At 35.5% G+C, this 19,702-nt stretch overlaps 1 protein-coding gene across 3 annotated transcripts in view; it reads left to right on the top strand.

Annotated features, from left to right (window-relative positions):
• Wdr7 (WD repeat domain 7) overlaps window positions 1-19,702 on the top strand; it is a 326,163-nt gene that overhangs the window by 244,898 nt on the left and 61,563 nt on the right. For all 3 annotated transcript variants that reach the window (XM_026393174.2, XM_026393173.2, XM_026393172.2), the window contains one exon: window positions 16,707-16,806. In XM_026393174.2, the coding sequence (XP_026248959.1) occupies window positions 16,707-16,806 (100 nt within the window). The remainder of the gene's footprint in view (window positions 1-16,706; window positions 16,807-19,702) is intronic.

Genomic DNA, 19,702 nt, shown 5'->3' with positions numbered 1-19,702 from the left:
AGTAGTGACATTATATGGTACCACTTTCTGTCTTGTGTATTTCCTGGTATTTCAGCAAGTATTTGCTGAATTGATTGTATTCCATAAACCTTCCCATACATTTTTCAGTGTTTGCAGTAGACCTTTATATCTTAGTCTCTTCATTTTGCAATTTCTAACTTATGCTACCTAACAGTTAAAACATGAATACAGATTTTTAAAAAAAATTATATTGTAGCATATATGTGTACAGATGCACATTTTCTTATGATAAGATTGACAAATTAGAATACAGTTAATTTTTAATGTGTTGCATAATCTGTATTATGTTCTTGTTAAAAACATTATGTATATTAAACCTATTGTGTGATTGATTTTTAAGAATACATAGAGCTGTTATTTTCACATTCGATTCTTCCTAAAGAAGTGTATAATTGGAAATGTGCATTTGTCTATCACTTAGTGGAGGTGATGAGTAACAGCTGGATTAGGGCTGATCTCACTGAATGTTAACAGAGTGTTTCTTGTAGCAGCAGCTACTGCTGTGTAAATAAGTTTTCTGGGGTTAACATGAGTCAATGGCTCAGTGTTTGAAGGGCCTGTTGTTCCCCTTGGCTGCAAGCCTGCCTCTTCCCCAAGCAGTATCCTCAGTTCCTGGAGTCCCAAAGATGACTTTGGGTTCTGGGTTATATGCTGGAGTAGAGTACCTGCCAGGAACTGAGCTGGGCAATAAATGGAGTGCCCAACTCAGCATATGGGAATCTGAGAAAGTTTCACAGAGGAGAAGGCAGACAAATAATAATATGTGTGAAGAATGCTTTAATAAAAGCAGTTGCCAAATGGAAAAAGGGATGTATCCTCTGAGGGAATTGGGTGATGGCTGTGGCAGGAGTGTGGTGGGTTCTGGGAAAGCTTCAGAGTAGAGTTTGTTGAGATGGGTTATGCAGAGTAGATGGGAGTATGTCTTCTTGGACTGCAGAGAGAACCAGACCAGCAAATGTGTAGAGGCACAAAAATGTACAGTCAGTTCAGGAAATGCTGTGTGGTAGGGTGGCTGGAAGATTGGTAGAGGATGGGAGTCTAGTATAGTGCCCAAATGTAGAACTTCGAATTTCATACAAAGGAGTTGATTTCTACTTGGTAGGTAATGAGGAGTCAAGAAAGTTTTAAACAAAAGCATGTAATCCTTTTACCAGAACATAGTTGATAGGACATAAGCTTACAAAAGATCAGATTTATAACAAATATTGTGTTAAATGTTATTAAGGCTGTGAAGATAAAAGCCACACAGGCCCATACATTGGAGAGTCAGCCCATAGATACAGAAGGATGATGAACAAATAAGTTTGTAGTTTATGCTAAATGTTAGACAAGAAATTATGAAGGACTTCAGAGAACACTAAAATTGGACAGGATCTCAAAAGTTTTACAGGTTGATGGCTATTCTATCTATTGACTGAATTTTACTAGTACTAGGTTAAGACATTAACAATAACAAAGATAACACAAAAGTTAAGATTATTTTATTGTATATCTGCCCTGTTTGTGGCATTGTAATATGTTTCTTATAGTACTTATGAGCCCTCTGCTTCTCAATGCCTTTTCTTAAATATGAAACTCCAATTGAAGTTGATGGCATGGATATCTGTGCGTCAAGCATGTGACATTTGTTTTTAAAACCTTGATATGGTTTTGTATTCTTCCCTCCCCGCTTTCCTTCCTTTTGCCCTTTCTTAAAGGTGAGGTGGGTTTTAGCTTAGACTGGTTTCTATAATATTCCTGTATGCTGCTATTCAGTTGCTATGGTTGAGAGATCATAAATGGTGTGAAGCTTCACTTAGTGCTTTTTATAAATGAGTAACATTTGTGAAAGTACCTAGAAGAATGCTTTTAGATGCTCAGAAAATGTTAGTTTCCTGTGGGTCTCTCTACCTTAATATTATTTGAAAAGCCAAAATGTATATCAAAATATATTAATATATTAATATATTTGATAATATTTTGTATGTATAAAAATTACATGATGACATTGTCTTTGATTATTAGAAAAACAGTGTCTGTTTTCCTCTGCTGTCAAACGACAGTCAACACAAGGAACTTCTGTGACTCTGTAAGGTGTAGAGATTTCTCCCCAACTGCAAGCAAGCAGTTCTGGGTCTCCTCTAGTTCAATTCAGTTTTAACTGTACCTGGAGATAGTGTCAGATCTTAGAGGTTGAAGACTCAGTCCCCAACACATCCCTCCACACCCTTCAGATGCCAGTCATAAGCCCTGGATTGTTTTACCTATGCTTCTGATCGACAGAGTACAAATTCGAGTTTCCACAGTTCCTTCCTTTGGTTTGAATAATTTGTTCAAGCAGCTCACAGAACTGAGGAAAATACTTGCATGTTTAACAGTTTAATATAAAGTACATTTCAAAGGACACAGATGAAGAGATGCAAAGGGCAAGGTACAGGAGAAGGGGTATGAAGTTTCCATTTCCTCCTGGGTGTCCCACTCTACAGGAACTTCCGTTTGCTCACTGTGCTATGAGCCTTGTCCTTTGGATTAAGGAAACTTCATTGCACAGATGTGATTGCTAATTGTCTGGGCAGGGATATTCAACAAGTCCTGTCTATTCAGATTCTTGATGGCCTCTCTGAGCAACATTCTTTCCTCATGGGTGTGGGATACAACCCTTCTAGAATGAGGGAGGTCTTATGACCCACTATTAGACAAAGGTGGGTCAGAAATTTTATTTTTGGCCAGCTCCAAATAGAAAGTAAGAGGAAGATTAGATTTTTTTATGGCCCACTTAGGGGAGGGAGTTATGAGCCATGGACAAGAACCAAAATAAATAAATAAATAAACATCACAACATTACGTTATCACCTTCACATCTATGAAAAATTAAATAATTTTAATCAATGTTATAAGTGTGATCTTCCCAACTAAAGTTGTATTAGTTCAGTTAAGAGTTAATGTAGTATCCTGAAGTCACTAAATATTTAAAAATAGAATGTTAATTTTTTATCTGAGTCCCAAGATGAAATAGCATCATAATACTAAATAATACCGAGTTAGGTTTCCTTTATTTTATTTTATTTTATTTATATTTTTTTCCCATTTCCACCAGTGGGTTTGTGATTCTGATGTGTATCTAGATTTATAGTTTCAGGTTCAGTATTTTAAAACTTGAGTGAGGTAGTTTCTCTATGATTTTCTTTTTATAATTAAATCTCAGATTCCCATTTTATTATTATTCTGAAAGTCTCTGGTTTATTAATTATTATATAATGACTGTAATTTAATAAGTTATGCATTCATTCACCCAATCATATTGTTAACTGAATTTTTGGTTCATCAACATCTTCATTCAAAATGTACTTAAAGCTACAGATTGTTAATTAATTGAAAGGATTGATATAAAAAGTTTAGTTTCTAAAATTTTGTTTATATAATAGCTTATCTGTCAATTATTAAAACTTCTAGTAATATCATCTGCTTGAAAACAGAAATGGATTATAATATATGCCAGTACAATTTGTTAGACATTCTTTCTGCATCACTGACCAAAACTCACTTGCTGATGTTAAAACAGGTAGCAGTGCATGATTAACAAAATAATACAATCATCTTTTTCATGTATATAGCACTTCATAGGGTACTAAAATTTTTAAGGACATTTTATAGATTTAAATAGAGGGAATTGAGGCAAAGGGACATAAGAGGAGGAAAGAAAGATGAGACCAATGTGAGGTTAGAAGGCCTATGTATTTGACAATCTGAGACCCCACGCTTGTCTTTAAACTTAGGAGGAGCCAGTGTACAAAGCAGGACAGAGCTGAATCACACTGTTGATATGATAAAAAGAGAACACCTGTTCAAGAGAAATGTAACTTTTGTAGAAGTAAGATCAACATGAAATTGTAGGTCCTTATAAAGAAAACATTAAATGTATGTCATTGATAGACTATCAGATACTTAGAGATTCTGTAATTCTTAAGAACATGCTAGGAAGGAGCTAAGTGTTACAGTATATTTATTGTCTCTTATTTGATAGACTGAGGAATCACATAGGAAGGTAAAATTCAAAAACATTATGAGAAATCACTCCCCATTAGGTACTATGGGGAAAAATGATCTCCGGTTTTTATTCCCAGACCACTTTCAAGAGAATGATCTGTTTTTAGGCTACACGAGGGCCCCTACAACTGGGAAGCTGCACTTAGCAGCCTCACTGGTAATTCTTAGGCACACTAAAGTTTAAAACCAAGCACTCCAGCCATCTAAAATCAAGATAAACAAAACCTGTCACTGTGCTTTGTGGCCATTTTCTCTTATATCACACTTTGGACCCTTGAATGCTTTTCAGTTATACAGTGAATGCACTCTGATTCTCTAAAGAAATACCTAAAGACATTCCTTCAGCTCATGTAATTCCAGTGAGGACCCTTGGTTTTTCAGACTTGCTCTTAGTACCTACAGCAGAAGGCCTACTGGGGACTTTAAAACCTCTATGCTCTGTTTATTACTCTAAATATTCTAGTTTAATCCCTAGATAGAGTTAAACCATGTTATGCCCAAGTCGACTGGTTTCCTCCAGTCATCTCCCCACCTGCACATTCATATGATGCCCACAGTTTGCACTGGGCACCTTGGAGGAGAGCAGAGAAAGCCGCCAGCACAGGGAGTGTGGGACTGTCACATTCATGGCATTTAGTATGTTGTTGACTGTCCTATGAAGGCTTTAGACATCTCTTTTCAATCTGATGACAGTCATTTTCTGTTATATATATTTTTTTGTCCCAAAGAACCTAGATTGTATATTGAGTTTTGTTTTATTTATTTATTTATTTATATTGGTTCTCAAAAACATTACAATGATCTTGACATATATCATACATTTGATTCAAATGGGGTATGAATTCTTATTTTTACCACATGTACAGATTGCAGGATCACATTCATTATACATCCACGTTTATACATACTGCCATACTAGTGTCTGTTGTATTCTGCTGCCTTTTCTATCCCCTTCCTATCCCCCTGTTTTTTTGTTTATTTTCCATGTAATGAGTAGTAATTTAAAAACTTTGCTTTAGCCATTAGGGAAATTCTTTGCTTCATTTTAGTAAAGTATGGCTTCATCTCCCATACTGTATACCTCATCATACTCCCACTCCTGTTTTCCTTTCCTTATTACTCTATTATATTCTATCAGCTTCCATAGTCCTTGATGAGGTGTGTATATGTTATATATGTGTAGGTATATATATGTGCATATGAAATACACACAGTTTCAATTTTATTTCAAAAGCAATGAAAGCAAAAACAGTCATTGTAAACATCATATCAGCTATGGTTATTTTCTAAAAATAAAATTTCCTTATACTAACTGAAAAATTCTAGATCTTCCTGGAGTAGTTTATGTAGCTGTAGAGATTTTCCTATAACATCACCAATAAAAGATATAAAAATCACATAATAATAACTATTATATAAACTTTATAGTCATACACTTAAATATTTCCTAATAATTCACATTTGAGTTCCAGGTATATTGTTAATAACTTAGTGGCACCTATTAATAATACCAGAAAAATGACTGAGATTTCACTGCCCTTGAGAGAATATAGCATGCGTATCTTTCAAAACAAAGTTATACAAAATAGTTCTACTGTCAGATTTTTCATCGCCATTACAAATAAGACTTTATTATTGTACAGGAATTAAACTGCATCCTTTTTAGAACACAGATAACAGCATGTCAGAAATGACTTCCTGCAGATTCTTTGACATCTATCTCATTGGCCTTTGCTTTACCTTCATCAGTCTCTGAGGTGATCTTCAGAAGGCAGCATCCAGTACTCTAGATAATTACTGTAGAGACAGAATGACAGAAGGTTCTGAGTAATACACATTTAATTGCCTGGAATATAAATAATACAGCATCTGCAGTTAAAAATACCCTAGACAATAAGACAGTAGAACTAACTCTTCAAGGCTTGAAGGAGAAACATCACTGAAGTTTCATCAGAGTTTGTTGGTAAAAGTGGTTACGAGGTGCTGTATTTCTGAATTTAAATCCCCTTGTGAAGCTCGTCACCTACCAGACCAGTTGACACCAAGCATGCTGTCTTTGACTCAATTTGATGTTTACTCCCCTCTTGGTCATCATACCAACCCTGACTCATTTTTTGCCACTCTTGTTTGATTCAGTAGCCTAACATGTGAAAATATATAGTGAGTGTACTTTTGGTACACTTTACACAGGTGATACTGAAGTAAAAGTACTCGTGGAATTCCAAAAGAATTCTTAGTATTCATGTTGCAAAAGTATTCTTTACTGATGGTGGAATACAGAGATTTGAGCTCTTGTAAACTACTATCAAAGTTTAATTAGAAATAAAGATAGGGCTGGGGCATTGCTTAGTGGTAGAGCACATACTTAGCATGTGCAGTACCCTGGGTTTGATCCTCAGCACCAAAAAGGAAAGGAGAGAGGAGGAGGAGGAATGGAGAGAGAGAGAGAGAGGGAGAGAAAGGGAAAGAGAAACAAAATACTTCTGTAGGTATGACACAAGTAAGTTTAAGGCTTTTTTTATTACGTTCTTCAGGACTAGTAGTGGAATAATGAACAACCAGAAAAAGAATAAGGGATTTTTAAAATGAAGTACAAATTAATGGGAAAATAAGATCACATTTACATAAGCTCATATTTATGACTTTGAGTCACTTAGAACTGCACAGTCATGCACATTGTAAGTAGTTTGAGAAAGGAGGCTTGTGCCTTCATTACTTGCCCAGTGCCCTATAGCAACTTGGAGTGGGCTCCATCTGGCCAAAGACCTATGCTGCAGGACTCCCCATTGGTTCCTATATCATATACTCATGTTTTTTTTAGGTTGAGGCAATTTATTTGATGTGTAACTTAAAGTGATTTAATTTTCATGCTTTTAAATGACTTGCCAAATAAATAAATTCACAAATACAAAAGAAATCCTTTCTTAGGTTCTGTCCCAATTTTTAGTTCAGAAAATATGAACACTCTACATAGAACACTCAACTCTAGAACAGTGGTTGAATAATGACACCAGCTATTTGGCTCCATATGTTCAGTCCTTAATTTGTTTTACTAGATGGCACCAGTTTTTACACTTAAGGAGTAACCTTGCTGCAATAGTTTCATAGAATTGCAAGTTGCAAAATTTTAGATCTGGAAAGCACCGTCTGTAATGAGTCCCCTACTCCCATTCTTCCTTTTATGAACAGGCATACTGAAGGCTTTTTTGTGCTGATAGACCAATGGGAAGCTCAGCTTTACTGAACAGATTTCACAACTGCCGTGTGTTCTGCAGGGTGAGATGGGTGTCCATGCCTGGGCATGGACGTGTCAGGGGATGCAAAGAGTTGTGCCCACCCATCAGAAGATGACTGTTGATTGGTCCAAGCCCAGGCACTTCCTCTCTCACCTCTTCTTGGACCTTGCTCTTTAGAAAACCCTTCTCTCACTTTTACCCAACACTTCTCTGTGGCATCTCTTTCTCATCCCAGGAGCATGCTTATTATCTCTCATTTAAAAACCTTTCTTTCTGTCCACATCTTCTCTCTCTACTGTCTAGTGTCTCATCTCTCCACTTCCAGGAAGAGGAGTCTGCACTCTGGACACTTTGTCGTCTCTCCTGCTGTCTCGATCGGCTGGAGACTGACTTTTGCCTCCAATATTTTGCTAATCTCTCCCTCCCTTTCTCTCTCTCTCTCTCTCTCTCTCTCTCTCTCTCTCTCTCTCTCTCTCATGCACACACTCACTCTCTCACTCTTTACAAATCTGAACCATTTTTCGATTTCCACATGCTTTTCACTCTTTAAAGTAGTGGTTCTCCTTTTGGTCTCAGGACCTCATAAACATGGAAAAACCTAAAGAGATTTTTGATTGTAAAGTTTCTACCTATAGATTCTTAGTGTATTAGAAATTAAAAGTGAGCGATTTAAAGAGTAATTACAGATTAATTTAAAGTTACAATAATAGACTTGCTTCATGTTAATAGAAAACATTTTTGAGACAAATAATTACTTTCCAAGACAAAATAAATAAATACGAAGAAAAGTAGCATTGTTGTACATTTTCATAGAATTTTTAAATGTCTGGTTTAGTAGAAGTCAAATGGAATTTCATACCTATGCATGTTTTTAATTTGTTGCAGCATGTAGTTTTAGTTGAATTATATGGTGAAAATTTGAAAATTTGGCCTCACAAAAATATCTAATTGAAAAAAGGAAGGATGCTATAATTTAATAGTCTTTTCGGATAATTTCACATCTTTAACACTATACCCAAACTCAACGTGTGGTTATTTTTAAAGGTTAGTTCCAGTGGAATCTGCAATCATGTAAGTTTTTCATACTGTTAAATTAAATCTATTGGTGTGTAGTACACTTTGACTCTTTCACCAATACATAATTTTGCAATATTTTGTGCTGGTCTTTGAAAATGCCCCACTCCAAGGAACTTGCTCATGAAAAGCTCTCTAAATCCTGTCCTTTTAAGTTTTTATGGAGATTTCATTGCATAGTTATGACTGAAGCATGGATGACCATGTAGAAAGGTGGTTGAACACAAAGGTTGTTATCTGATGTTTATAGACTGGGAAAACCCTGAAGGCTGTGGGCAGAGCATTCCCCCATGGTAAAGCACTTGCCTAGTATGCATGAGGCTGCATGCATGCTAAGCAACTGCTCTACCATGGAACTTCATCTCCAGACTCTGACCTATGGATTGGAGTGATAATACTCTGTCAGTGAAGGTTCATTGATTATAGCACAGGTGCCACTCTGAAACAGGATACCGAGGGTCGGAGAGGCTTTGTTTATGGGGGGGTTGGGGAGTAAGGGAACCCTCTGTACTTTCTGCTCAGTTTTATTGTGAACCTAAAACTGCACTAAAAAATAAAGCATTTATAAAAATAAAAGCATATCATCCACTCAGTATACTGAGTCAGGAAGTCAATGTGAATTTCATTGTTTTTATTTTTAATGAATCAGGATGTCATTTTTAATCACCAAATGAGAACTTTTAATTAATTGCTTAGTCCATTATAACATTCAATTATTTGAAATACAACACTAAATGGTGTTTATTTTAGAATTGAAAACTAATATAAACAACTATTTTAGTTGACTGGTTTTAAATATATAAATAGCCAATCTCAATACCAGAATCCAGAATAAGGAAAAAAGAAAACACTCAAGAAATAGCAATGGAAAAGATGGAATGCAAGTGATTTAATAAAGTTAAAGTTTTTAAGTACTCCTTTGACGTTTCTTAAAAATTCCTGAAAGTATTTTAGAATCCATTTGTTTGTTCCGCACACATTACTGTGCATCTGTCTTGTGTGCCTTGCTGGATCTGTGCAGGCAGCTGAGCCACATCAAAATAGTCAGGCAGTCCTTGCCCTCACAGGCCTTGAATTGGGCTAGTAAAGACAGAGAGGTAAAAGCAGTGAAGTATCACAAACACTGGGAAAAAGGAGGCCCAGGACAGAGGACCAGATGCTCTGATGGAAGAACAGAATGGAAAAAGTGAGGAATTGTGCAGAGGAAAAAAGAGAAGAACTGGTAATGATTCGGAGGAGTTTTAAAAGATGAGTAGCATAGACATTCTTCAGGCACACAGGTCCTGATTTCAAAATCTATGCTTATTTTAGTATCCCAAATTGACTCTCATTGAAGGAAATATTATATTAAATGCTATATTGAATCTCTGACTAAATGAACACTGATTACTTTGCAAAAATGATACTGGATATTCTCTTACAATGCATATTTTACTTCCAAGAAAGAAGAAGTTTTTTTGTTGATAGAAGCATTCTGTACATAGAACTGAGTAGTACATTTAATGGCTTGACTACTTTGACTTCTCAGTACATATTAAAGATGTAAGTAATGGAAAGATGGGAACTAACTTTAAAGGTCTTGAGGCAAAAAAAAAAAAAAAATATATATATATATATATATATATATATATATGATTTTTCTTCAAATGGATAAACCACCCAACTTTTAGTAGTATTGATATTGAAATTGAAAAGTGTTTTGTAATTGTTTTCCTGGATTTTCAGGTTATCTGTGAATTGATCTTCATTGGAAGGCATATTAGTAGTTTTTATACATAAAATATGCTTCATATCAAAACATTTTCCTTCACCTTTTTCCTATAATTAAAATATGCTTACTAATTTTTGCTTGCATTAAAGTATGTTAGAACTGTGGTGCCCCATATAACCACTATAAACACGAGGTCAGTCCATTCCTACTCATGTGGGGAAAATGTTATAGAAAAGACATTTAAAGAGGGACTAGCCAAGTTGCAGAAGAGTACATAAAATAAAATCACATTTTAAAAAGAATCTAGATATTCATGCATGTACCTGTGTATGAAAAAGTGTGGAAAAACACACTCCAGGATAGTTCTGATGGTTATCTGGGAGGGGGATGGTGATGCATTAACTGGTAACTTCCACTTTTAACAGTTTTACATAATTTATGTTTTTTTTCCTCAATGTGCATTCCTAGAAACATATATAAAACACATGCACATACATATGTGGCATGTGTATGTATATTAAAATTCAAATGAAAGAACTAAAAAGTAATCACTGGGAAAATATTAAAGCTATAACATAGATAAGATACAAAAAAAGTCAAGGTAAAATAAGCATTTATACTTTTCAACTGAATTAAAAACCATCTAATCCAACAGAAGAGTAAAAAGTTTATATTTTCAGAGATGGTGTACCTTTTCTCAAACTTTGTTATTATGTAGACAGACTGATTGATTTTGCTCTTCAAGTGAAAAGCTGAATCAGCCTTGTTCACCCTAAATGGGCACTTAAAGTCCAGTAAGGAAATGCACACAGTCTGCTTTACAACAGTGCATGAGCTCATTTTTAAAGAAACTCCTCCAAACCTGTGGTTTATTCTCATCCCTTATGGTGATAACAATAATGCAATATAAAACAGTTCTATCCTAACTTCCAGTAAAATCCTTAAACTAGTAACCATTTTACAGTATACTTTTGATAATAATTGTAGATAATACTCTTGTACTCACAAGTAGAATTCCCTCTAAAATCATTCTAATTCATTTTCCTATTCCTAAAACCTCCCCAACAGATGGCTGTCTCTCATTATTAAAGTTCTTCATATTAAAATAAAACAAAACAGGGATGGAGTTATAGCTTAATGGTAGAACACTTAACTTGCAAGAGCAAGGGTCTGGGTTTGGTCCCCAGCACCATAATACATAGATAGGTAGACTGAAAGAAAGAATAAAACAAAACAAAATTCTAGACCTTCCAGGAGTGTTTATTTCATTGAATAACAGGAAGAATATTTATCTTTGACCTTTTTAAAGTGCTGCAGAGAACTAAAATCCATATTATTTGTATTAGCAAATATAGATTAAAACTAAAATTATTTATACTTTTTATCAGATTATACTTATAAATCACAACTATTTAGAAATATGTAAATATTTAGGATATTGTTTCCCCTAATTCATTAGCATGTTATTAGCACTTACTTGCCCTAGGAAAATAGCATATTAACTACATCTTGTTTATTCTTTCTGTAGTATATATTCAGAGATGCAGATGGCGATGATGATGATAGTTACTAAGGTTAATGTTTATCATAGAAAGAGCTTACTGTCTGCCAGGTACTATTCTGAGTACTTTGCTAATATGAACTCATTTTAAGTTCCAACAACCTTAGTAAGTACTATTGTCATTCCCATTTTATAGATGAGGACACCAAAACGTTGATAATTTAAGCAGTTTGCATATGCTTACACAATTAGCGCAGAACCAGGTGAGACCAATTTCCCATCCATTGTGTCACACAACTTAGACATGCATGATATTTTTCCTTGCAGAAATTTCTGCTCTATGGACAGTCCCAGAAGCATTTTCAGTCCTTCCTTCAACACCCTGGCTACAGGGTGCTATGTTAAGCGATTTTTTTTTTCTCAAAAGGAAAGTAATTCACATATCACTCAGCAGGAAGTATTTTTTACCATTCATAGTATGCAAAATCCTATTTGGGAAATAGTAACTACAGTAACTATAGTTACTATAGTATCACCATCACAGACTAAGGGATTTTCATTTGGTCTTTTGAACTGGTGCTCTCCACCGGAATAAAACATTTCTAGAAAGTATTTTCTCATATTTGCATACCTCCAGGACTAAAGCATCTCCCCCTTAGCTGATGCCTTAACTGTAGACTTTGATGTATATAAATCTTCCAAATGCCTGTCCACAGAGTCCTGGAATTCTGGGAGGTAACTATGAACGTGTTCTGTAAAGGGCTTTTTCCTGTACAAATTGTTCCCTTGATGGCAACTGTGGCATCACTGAGGGTGCTGACCAAGGCTCTGAGGACCTATTCCTCATCTATTAGGCTAAACTCTTCATATGCATGGCACACACCTTGTACTGTCCAGCCAAAGGGATTGGGACAGTGATAGTCACTGGTATTTTCTTTTTGGTCAGAGTGAACTATGTGTTGCTCCCATACAGAAGTACTGTCATTCTTCTCTGCAAAACCAGATTGTCTGTGATTTGGGCTCAAGTCTTTCTCCACGGTATATTGGGAACATATCATGGATATTTCTGTTTCTAGTATGCATAATGAATAAAGGACATGGTGTGTTGTTGATTCGATTTTCAATAATTTTTAATATTAATAATGAAATCCGCATATACATCCTTCAGAGTATAACCAAGTGAATCAATCCAAAAAGTTATTTCATGCAAATTAGAACAAAAAGCCAATGCTGAGTTTTCCCCCCTCTTATTGGCAAAAAAGTAGGAAACCTGATAATACCAGATGCCGTACCTTTTTGGTGAGAATGTAAAGCAATTTGGCATTTTCGATCAGAATTTAAAATGTGCATATTCTTTGATCCTGCTCTGGTGAATCCATCCTACAAAAATAATCACCAGGTATCTAAGATTCCCTATACAATATAACCTAACCACACAATAGGAAAAAAAAATGAATTCAGGTGTGAGAAGAATTTCCTGAGATCCATGAGAGAGGCCTGAGATGAGAGAGAATGTCTCATGAGGTCCTGAGGGAAGACTACTGCATTGTAGAATAACTGTAATATGATATCATTCCTGTATTAAGTTAGAAAAAGCTCTCCAAATTCTTAACAGCAGTTACTTTTGGTGTGAGAAGGAAGATGTACTTTCTTTTTTTTAATAAGTAATTATTATGTTTTAAACACAGTGGCCTGTAAAGGCATCCTTTATCTAGATTACCTAGAAACAGGACCCCAGTGAAGTGAGGACTTTGAGCAGTGGAGATATTGGCCCAATGAGATTTTCAAGCAGAGGGAGCAGCAAGCAGCAATGCCACAGCCCTAAAGTGGGAACCATGTGAACATATCCAAGAAAATGCAAGGAGATTTCTATGCATAGTGAGCCAGAGGAGGAGGAGATGAAGTCTGAATGGTGTTAGGGTTTTGAGGGACAGTTGTGAACAGACGAGAGAGGGAATGGGATTCATGGTTGATGACAAGGATCACCTTGGCTGCATGTGGACAGCAATGGAGGTTGGAGATAGTGACTTTAAACTGTTGGGATGAGACCACATCAGCCCCAGGCCCAGCAAGAGATGTTTTACATCATCACTCACATCAACTTTCTTCTCCACTTGCCTGAGTGCTAATGTTCTCAGGTGTTCTTCTGCCCACAAAATAGAGGAAAACAGTTATTCTAACTTGAATGTAACAAAAGGATTCTGGCCAGCTTATTACCCATGAAATTCTACACAAGTGGCAGATTATCATCATAGAGAACTGGAGACTAAGCATTTTCCGAAGGCTTATTAGCACACATAAGACCCCAGAATTTTAGAAGAATTTAAGACTTTACTGGGGAATTAAGTCAAGACTAGCCTAATCATAAAAACTCTGATGGACCCCCCTTTTCAATCCATTGATACCTTCAAGGGTGGGGGCAGTTAATGCATATCTCACCATCCTTAATCTCATCAACCCCCAAATGAGAAACTGGCTTCAGGAAGAACTCTCCTCTAGGGGTATGGCGGGCCATGGAATCCTCTATAGTGATTGACCTACTGCATCCAGTTCCCAGAGTAAGCCTTGTGAAGTGACTGTGTTCGTGCCACAGATTTCTTAAGAGAAGCCAGCTATAGCTGGGTGCAGTAGTGCACACCTATAATCCCTATGGCTCAGGAGGCTAAGACTGGAGGATCGAGTTCAAAGATAGCCTCAGCAACAGTGATGCACTAAGGAACTCAGCGAGACCCTCTCTCTAAATAAAATATAAAATAGGGCTGGGGATGTGGCTCATTGGTTGAGTGCGCCCAAGTTTAATCCACAGTACCTCCCCCACCCACAAAAAAGAGCCAGGTATAAAAAGTTTATTAGAAGTCACAAGATAAAAACAGGCCATGAGACCTTCACTGTCCAGAGTTCTTTAAGATATTGTTTAGGAGTCATAGTCTAGTAGTAAATTGCAAAGAATGAAAAATGCAGACCTATAATATATGGTCCTTTCAGGCAGACTAAAGATTTGATACCAAGAATAGATTTGATCTTTTTTCTCCCATAAATAATAGTGTTTGAAATGATGTAGAAAGATGAGGTTGATATCCAGAACATAGAAAATGGGAAATGTAACAAAAACTTTTTAGAATCTGGCTTGAATAAGATTTTTTCTACAGAAATGTATTTTACCGATGTTTTGTTTAGAAAAGGGTTATTTTAAGGGTGATTATATATTCACTTTTGCCAAAGGATTGTGGCAATATAGCTGTTAAATCTGGGCAAATAATAGATAAAGCACTGCTGCAAATTTTATTTTCCTATGGCCATTTAGCTTACGCAGAATAAATATTTGTTAAAACATTTGTTAGATATTAAATTTCATGTTACCCTAATAGGATATAATTACATATCAGTGTTTTTTTTACAGGCAGAGATGTTGATATTGACATAAATGTAGATTCAGAAATAACTAATTCTTAGACCACTGTAGTTATTGAATTACAAAACAGTAAATGTTTTTAAACTCTTCTAAATCATTTTCATTTTCAAATATAACAACATGAGATTTTTAATGTGAATTTCCACTCTCTGTTGAGGTAGAGTAATATAATGTTTTCTATTGGAAAAGTTTAAAGAAATGAACTTTTTATTAACCACTTAATAGCGAGGAAAGCTTCAGAGGTTTCGGGAACTTTCTTATCCTTCCTTCCCTCAAACCAGTGTATAAGGAGGACAGTGCTTTTCCTAACACAACCCCACAGGCATTCTGAAGTAGTGTCTTCCATGGGACGAAAGTGAAGGGAAAAGAGTTGGTCATTGGGTGAGACTTGGGCATGGGACAAAAATACTGTGTTTCATCCATTACTTGGTAATAAGTAACAAACAAAAACTTTTAAAACTAATAGTTTGTTTTCCAGATTTACAAACTATATATGAATGTCATGTCTGCAAATACCAAAAGGGCCCTATCAGAATGCTCCCATTCTCATGTTCAAACCTGTCTCTCTCAGCCTCTCTTCTATAATTTCAGAAATTTCTCATGTCCTAATAGTTTTTTACTCTACACCTACTTCAAGAAAGCATTAGACAAATGGTATTTTTTTCCTGTCCCGTTTTACCTCCCCCTCCTCCCTTTCAACAAAATAGAAAAGTTAGTTTGGTCATATATAACAAAAGGAGGAAATGACAAGTAATGAATTCAAAAATTAATGCAAAATTCTCATAAATATTTAGGGTAGGCTGTTTGTTCACCTTGACAACTCACACTGAGGCCATAGAACTGGATAATGTGATATATATTTAAAAACCTTTGCAGATATAGAATCATACCTGATTTATACTGGTAATAATTTTTACTCTTATATTCAGACCTAGCTATAAGAACTTGAAATCAGTATGATAAAGCATAAATCAGGAATTCATTAATATAGCCTTGGAATCTAATCTGGGTAAAAGAAAAACAAATGAAAAAACAACTTCTTACAATCTTCAAAATCTTCCTAAATACTATTTTTATGTAGTACAAAATAAATAAATATCAAATATTTTATTCATACCACCTCTAGCCATAGTTATCATTTAGATTAACTGGTAATTGTGGAAAATCTAGAGAATTTGCCAGGTAGCTTTTTTGCCAATGGATAGCTTTCTAACTTCATTCTAAATTACTAATGAGAACTTTAGACATAATTTTATGTAGCCTTTTGTGATTGTTCTGCTAGAAAGTATATTTCACTACTGGATAATGTTAATACCCCATGAAAATATAATTGAATATGTAAGCCTTTACAAAATTTTCCCCAATTCTATTCAAATGAAAATGTTTGCATAAGTCATTGTTGCAAAATTGGATTTTCAGAATTAATCTTAGTTTGTATTTGACTCATTGTTTGAGAAATTCAACAGTATTTATGATTATAAAGTTTTCTATTGAAGATAACTAATAGGCCTAAATGATATTGTGCATCAGTTTTCTTTCAAAGGATTTCTATGAATTACTAAAATTAAACATTCTTGAAAATTTTAACATTTATCATGGAGATGTTTCTTTAGAAATATATATCAGACGTGGCTTTAATCTCTGAAATGTGATGCTCTCCACTTCCACGTGCAGGTCATCTCACCTGGCTTTTTGTTTTTGTTGTTGTGAAAATGTTCGATTCAGGTTCTACATGGTCAGCTATTATGAGAGGAGTCACAGAATAGCAGTTGGAGCACGCCATGGTTCAGTGGCCCTGTACGACATCCGGACTGGAAAATGTCAGGTAAATAAATCATCGTGACTTCCTCTCCATAAAGTGTGGAAGTTATTGAAAGGAGAAAGAGACCAGCACTTCACCAGTTGACGTGCTGAGCTGCTGGAACATTATGGATAATGCTAAAGGGATCAATAGTTTAATGAAGGACTCAAAGCATATAGAGCCCCACTGTCTTTATTCACTAGGACTGAAGGGCTGCCACAGATGGCTTCAGGATAGAGCTCAGAGTGAGGGGGTACTGCTCTCCAGCAACTTTGCAGTACACCTCTTCTTTTTTAAACAAGGTTTTCTGGGCTCCTTATTTTTGTCATGAGTTTTCTGAAAAAAAAATTGGTGATACACGGGTGTGATATAATGGTTGAACAAAAATTTATTCTCTAAGTAAAATGATTTATTTACATGGTAACAGGTGTTTATTTAATCGCAAGACAGTAATCTAGTCAGAGTTCATAAAAAGAAAAAGCAATTTCATTTAGTAAAGCTCTATTAAAAAATAAAGTAATGCTGTCTTTGAAATAATGATATTGCTTTGTATACTTTTATAACACTTTTTATGTTTTTCTAACATGTTACTCTTTATTAAAAATTCATCTTGGTTTTGATCTTGATCACCTTATTCTCAAAATATAACAGTTAGATAGGCAGGGCTAGTCTAGCCCTACTTTAGATATAAGGGAATTGAAGCTCAGAGTCACGTTAGTGGCTAAGGGCAAACCAGACCTAGGCACCAATGAGATGGCAAAATTATACCATTCATTGATAAATAGTGCCAAAACAGCTTCTTCCCCCACTCCTCTTCCTCCTTCTCTTCCTCCTTCTCTTCTCCTTCTCCTTTTCCTTCACCTCTTCTTCCTCCTCCTTTTTATTGATTCTTTTTAGTTCTGCATAACACTAGGATTCATTTTGACACAATTATAAAAGCACAATACGTAGCTTCTTACATTTCATTATAGCATTTATTAATGCTGGTATATTCACCTGTCTTGTAGTGTAAAGAATTTCCAGAAGGAGTATGAAAAAATTAATGAGGATGTGACTAAAATTTTAGGCTGTTTCTTAAATGCTATAAACTGTTCATTAATCCTCCAAAACTTCCCTGTCAGCTTTCAATGAAATAGTTCTAAGAGATGGTAACAGGTGTTGGGGTAAAACATTCAACAGGCAGACAAGTTTGGGAGATCTATTTGAATGTTAAGCACATTTATTTGTTCAGACTCCTGAGATGGCCATGTGTGAATGTGCTTTGCACATAGATTATGCACCATTTGCTATATTTATTTAACTGTTGGATTGTGTTGGCATGTGTAAACCTCTTATCCCATGACATATTCCTTTATGCTGGGCTGTCACTGAAACCACTCTGAATGCTTGTCTAAAAATTAAGTTACACGTTATTTATAATATTCTTTCAGAAGACAGGTTCTTCAAAGGGCACTTTCAGACTCTTTTAAGACAAATATTTTTCTCTTTTTAAACCTAATTTTTAAAACAGATATATAAAAATTATATGTATTGATGGAGCACCATGTGATGTTTCAATACATGTATATGTTGTACAGTGTTTAAATCAGGTTAAACATCTTTATTTCCTCAAACACTAATCATTTCTTTGTGGTAAAAACATTCATATTCTGTGTAACATTGAGGGTCTCCTACCATTTCCATATGTTTTCCCTTCTCTCTCCCTTTCTCTCCCCCCACTTGTCTTTGTTTAATGTTAATCTTTTCCTCATGCTCTTCCTCCCTGTTCTGTTCTTAGTTGCTCTCTTTATATCAAAGAAGACATTTGGCATTTGTTTTTTAAGGATTGGCTAGCTTTGCTTAGCATACTCTGCTCTAATGCCATCCATTTCCCTGCAAATTCTATGATTTTGTCATTTTTTATTGCTGTGTAGTACTCCATTTTGTATAGATGCCACATTTTTTTTATCCATTCATCTATTGAAGGGCATCTAGGCTGGTTCCACAGTCTAGCTATTGTGAATTGTGCCGCTATGATCATTGATGTGGCAGTATCCCTATAGTACGGTCTTTTAAGACCCTCAGGGAATAGTCCGAGGAGGGCGATAGCTGGGTCAAATGGTGGATCCATTCCCAGCTTTCCCAGGTATCTCCATACTGCTTTCCAAATTGGCCTTACCAATTTGCAGTCCCACCAGCAGTGTACAGTGTACCCTTTTCCCCACATCCTCGTCAACACTTATTGTTGTTTGACTTCATAATGGCTGCCAATCTTACTGGAGTGAGATGGTATCTTAGGGTGGTTTTGATTTGCATTTCTCTGACTGCTAGAGATGGTGAGCATTTTTTCATGTACTTGTTGATTGATTTTATGTCCTCCTCTGTGAAGTGTCTGTTCAGGTCCTTGGCCCATTTGTTGATTGGGTTATTTGTTATCTTATTGTTTAATTTTTTGAGTTCTTTGTATATTCTGGATATTAGGGCTCTATCTGAAGTGTGTGGAGTAAAAATTTGTTCCCAGGATGTAGGCTCTCTATTCACCTCTCTTATTGTTTCTCTTGCTGAGAAAAAACTTTTCAGTTTAAGTAAGTCCCATTTATTTATTCATAGAAGAGGATGTGAGGGGAAAGGGGGGGAACAAGGGAGAGAATTGAACAACAGCAGATGAGGTAGAGAGGGATGATGGGTGGGGAGGGGAGGGGGGATAGTAGGGGATAGGAAAGGTAGCAGAATACAACAGTCACTTATATGCCATTAGGTAAAAATGTGAGTGTGTAACCGATGTGATTCTGCAATTTGTATTTGGGGTAAAAATGGGAGTTCATAACCCAATTGAGTCAAATGTATGAAAGATGATATATCATGAGCTTTGTAATGTTTTGAACAACCAATAAAAAAAAACAAAGGAATAGAAAAAAAATTAAAAAATAAAAAGATATTT

This window comes from Urocitellus parryii, chromosome 13, assembly GCF_045843805.1.
Source record: "Urocitellus parryii isolate mUroPar1 chromosome 13, mUroPar1.hap1, whole genome shotgun sequence".
NCBI lineage: Eukaryota > Metazoa > Chordata > Mammalia > Rodentia > Sciuridae > Urocitellus > Urocitellus parryii.
The sequence above is the reverse complement of the archived record's forward strand: the minus strand, read 5'-3'. Positions and strand labels throughout refer to the sequence as shown.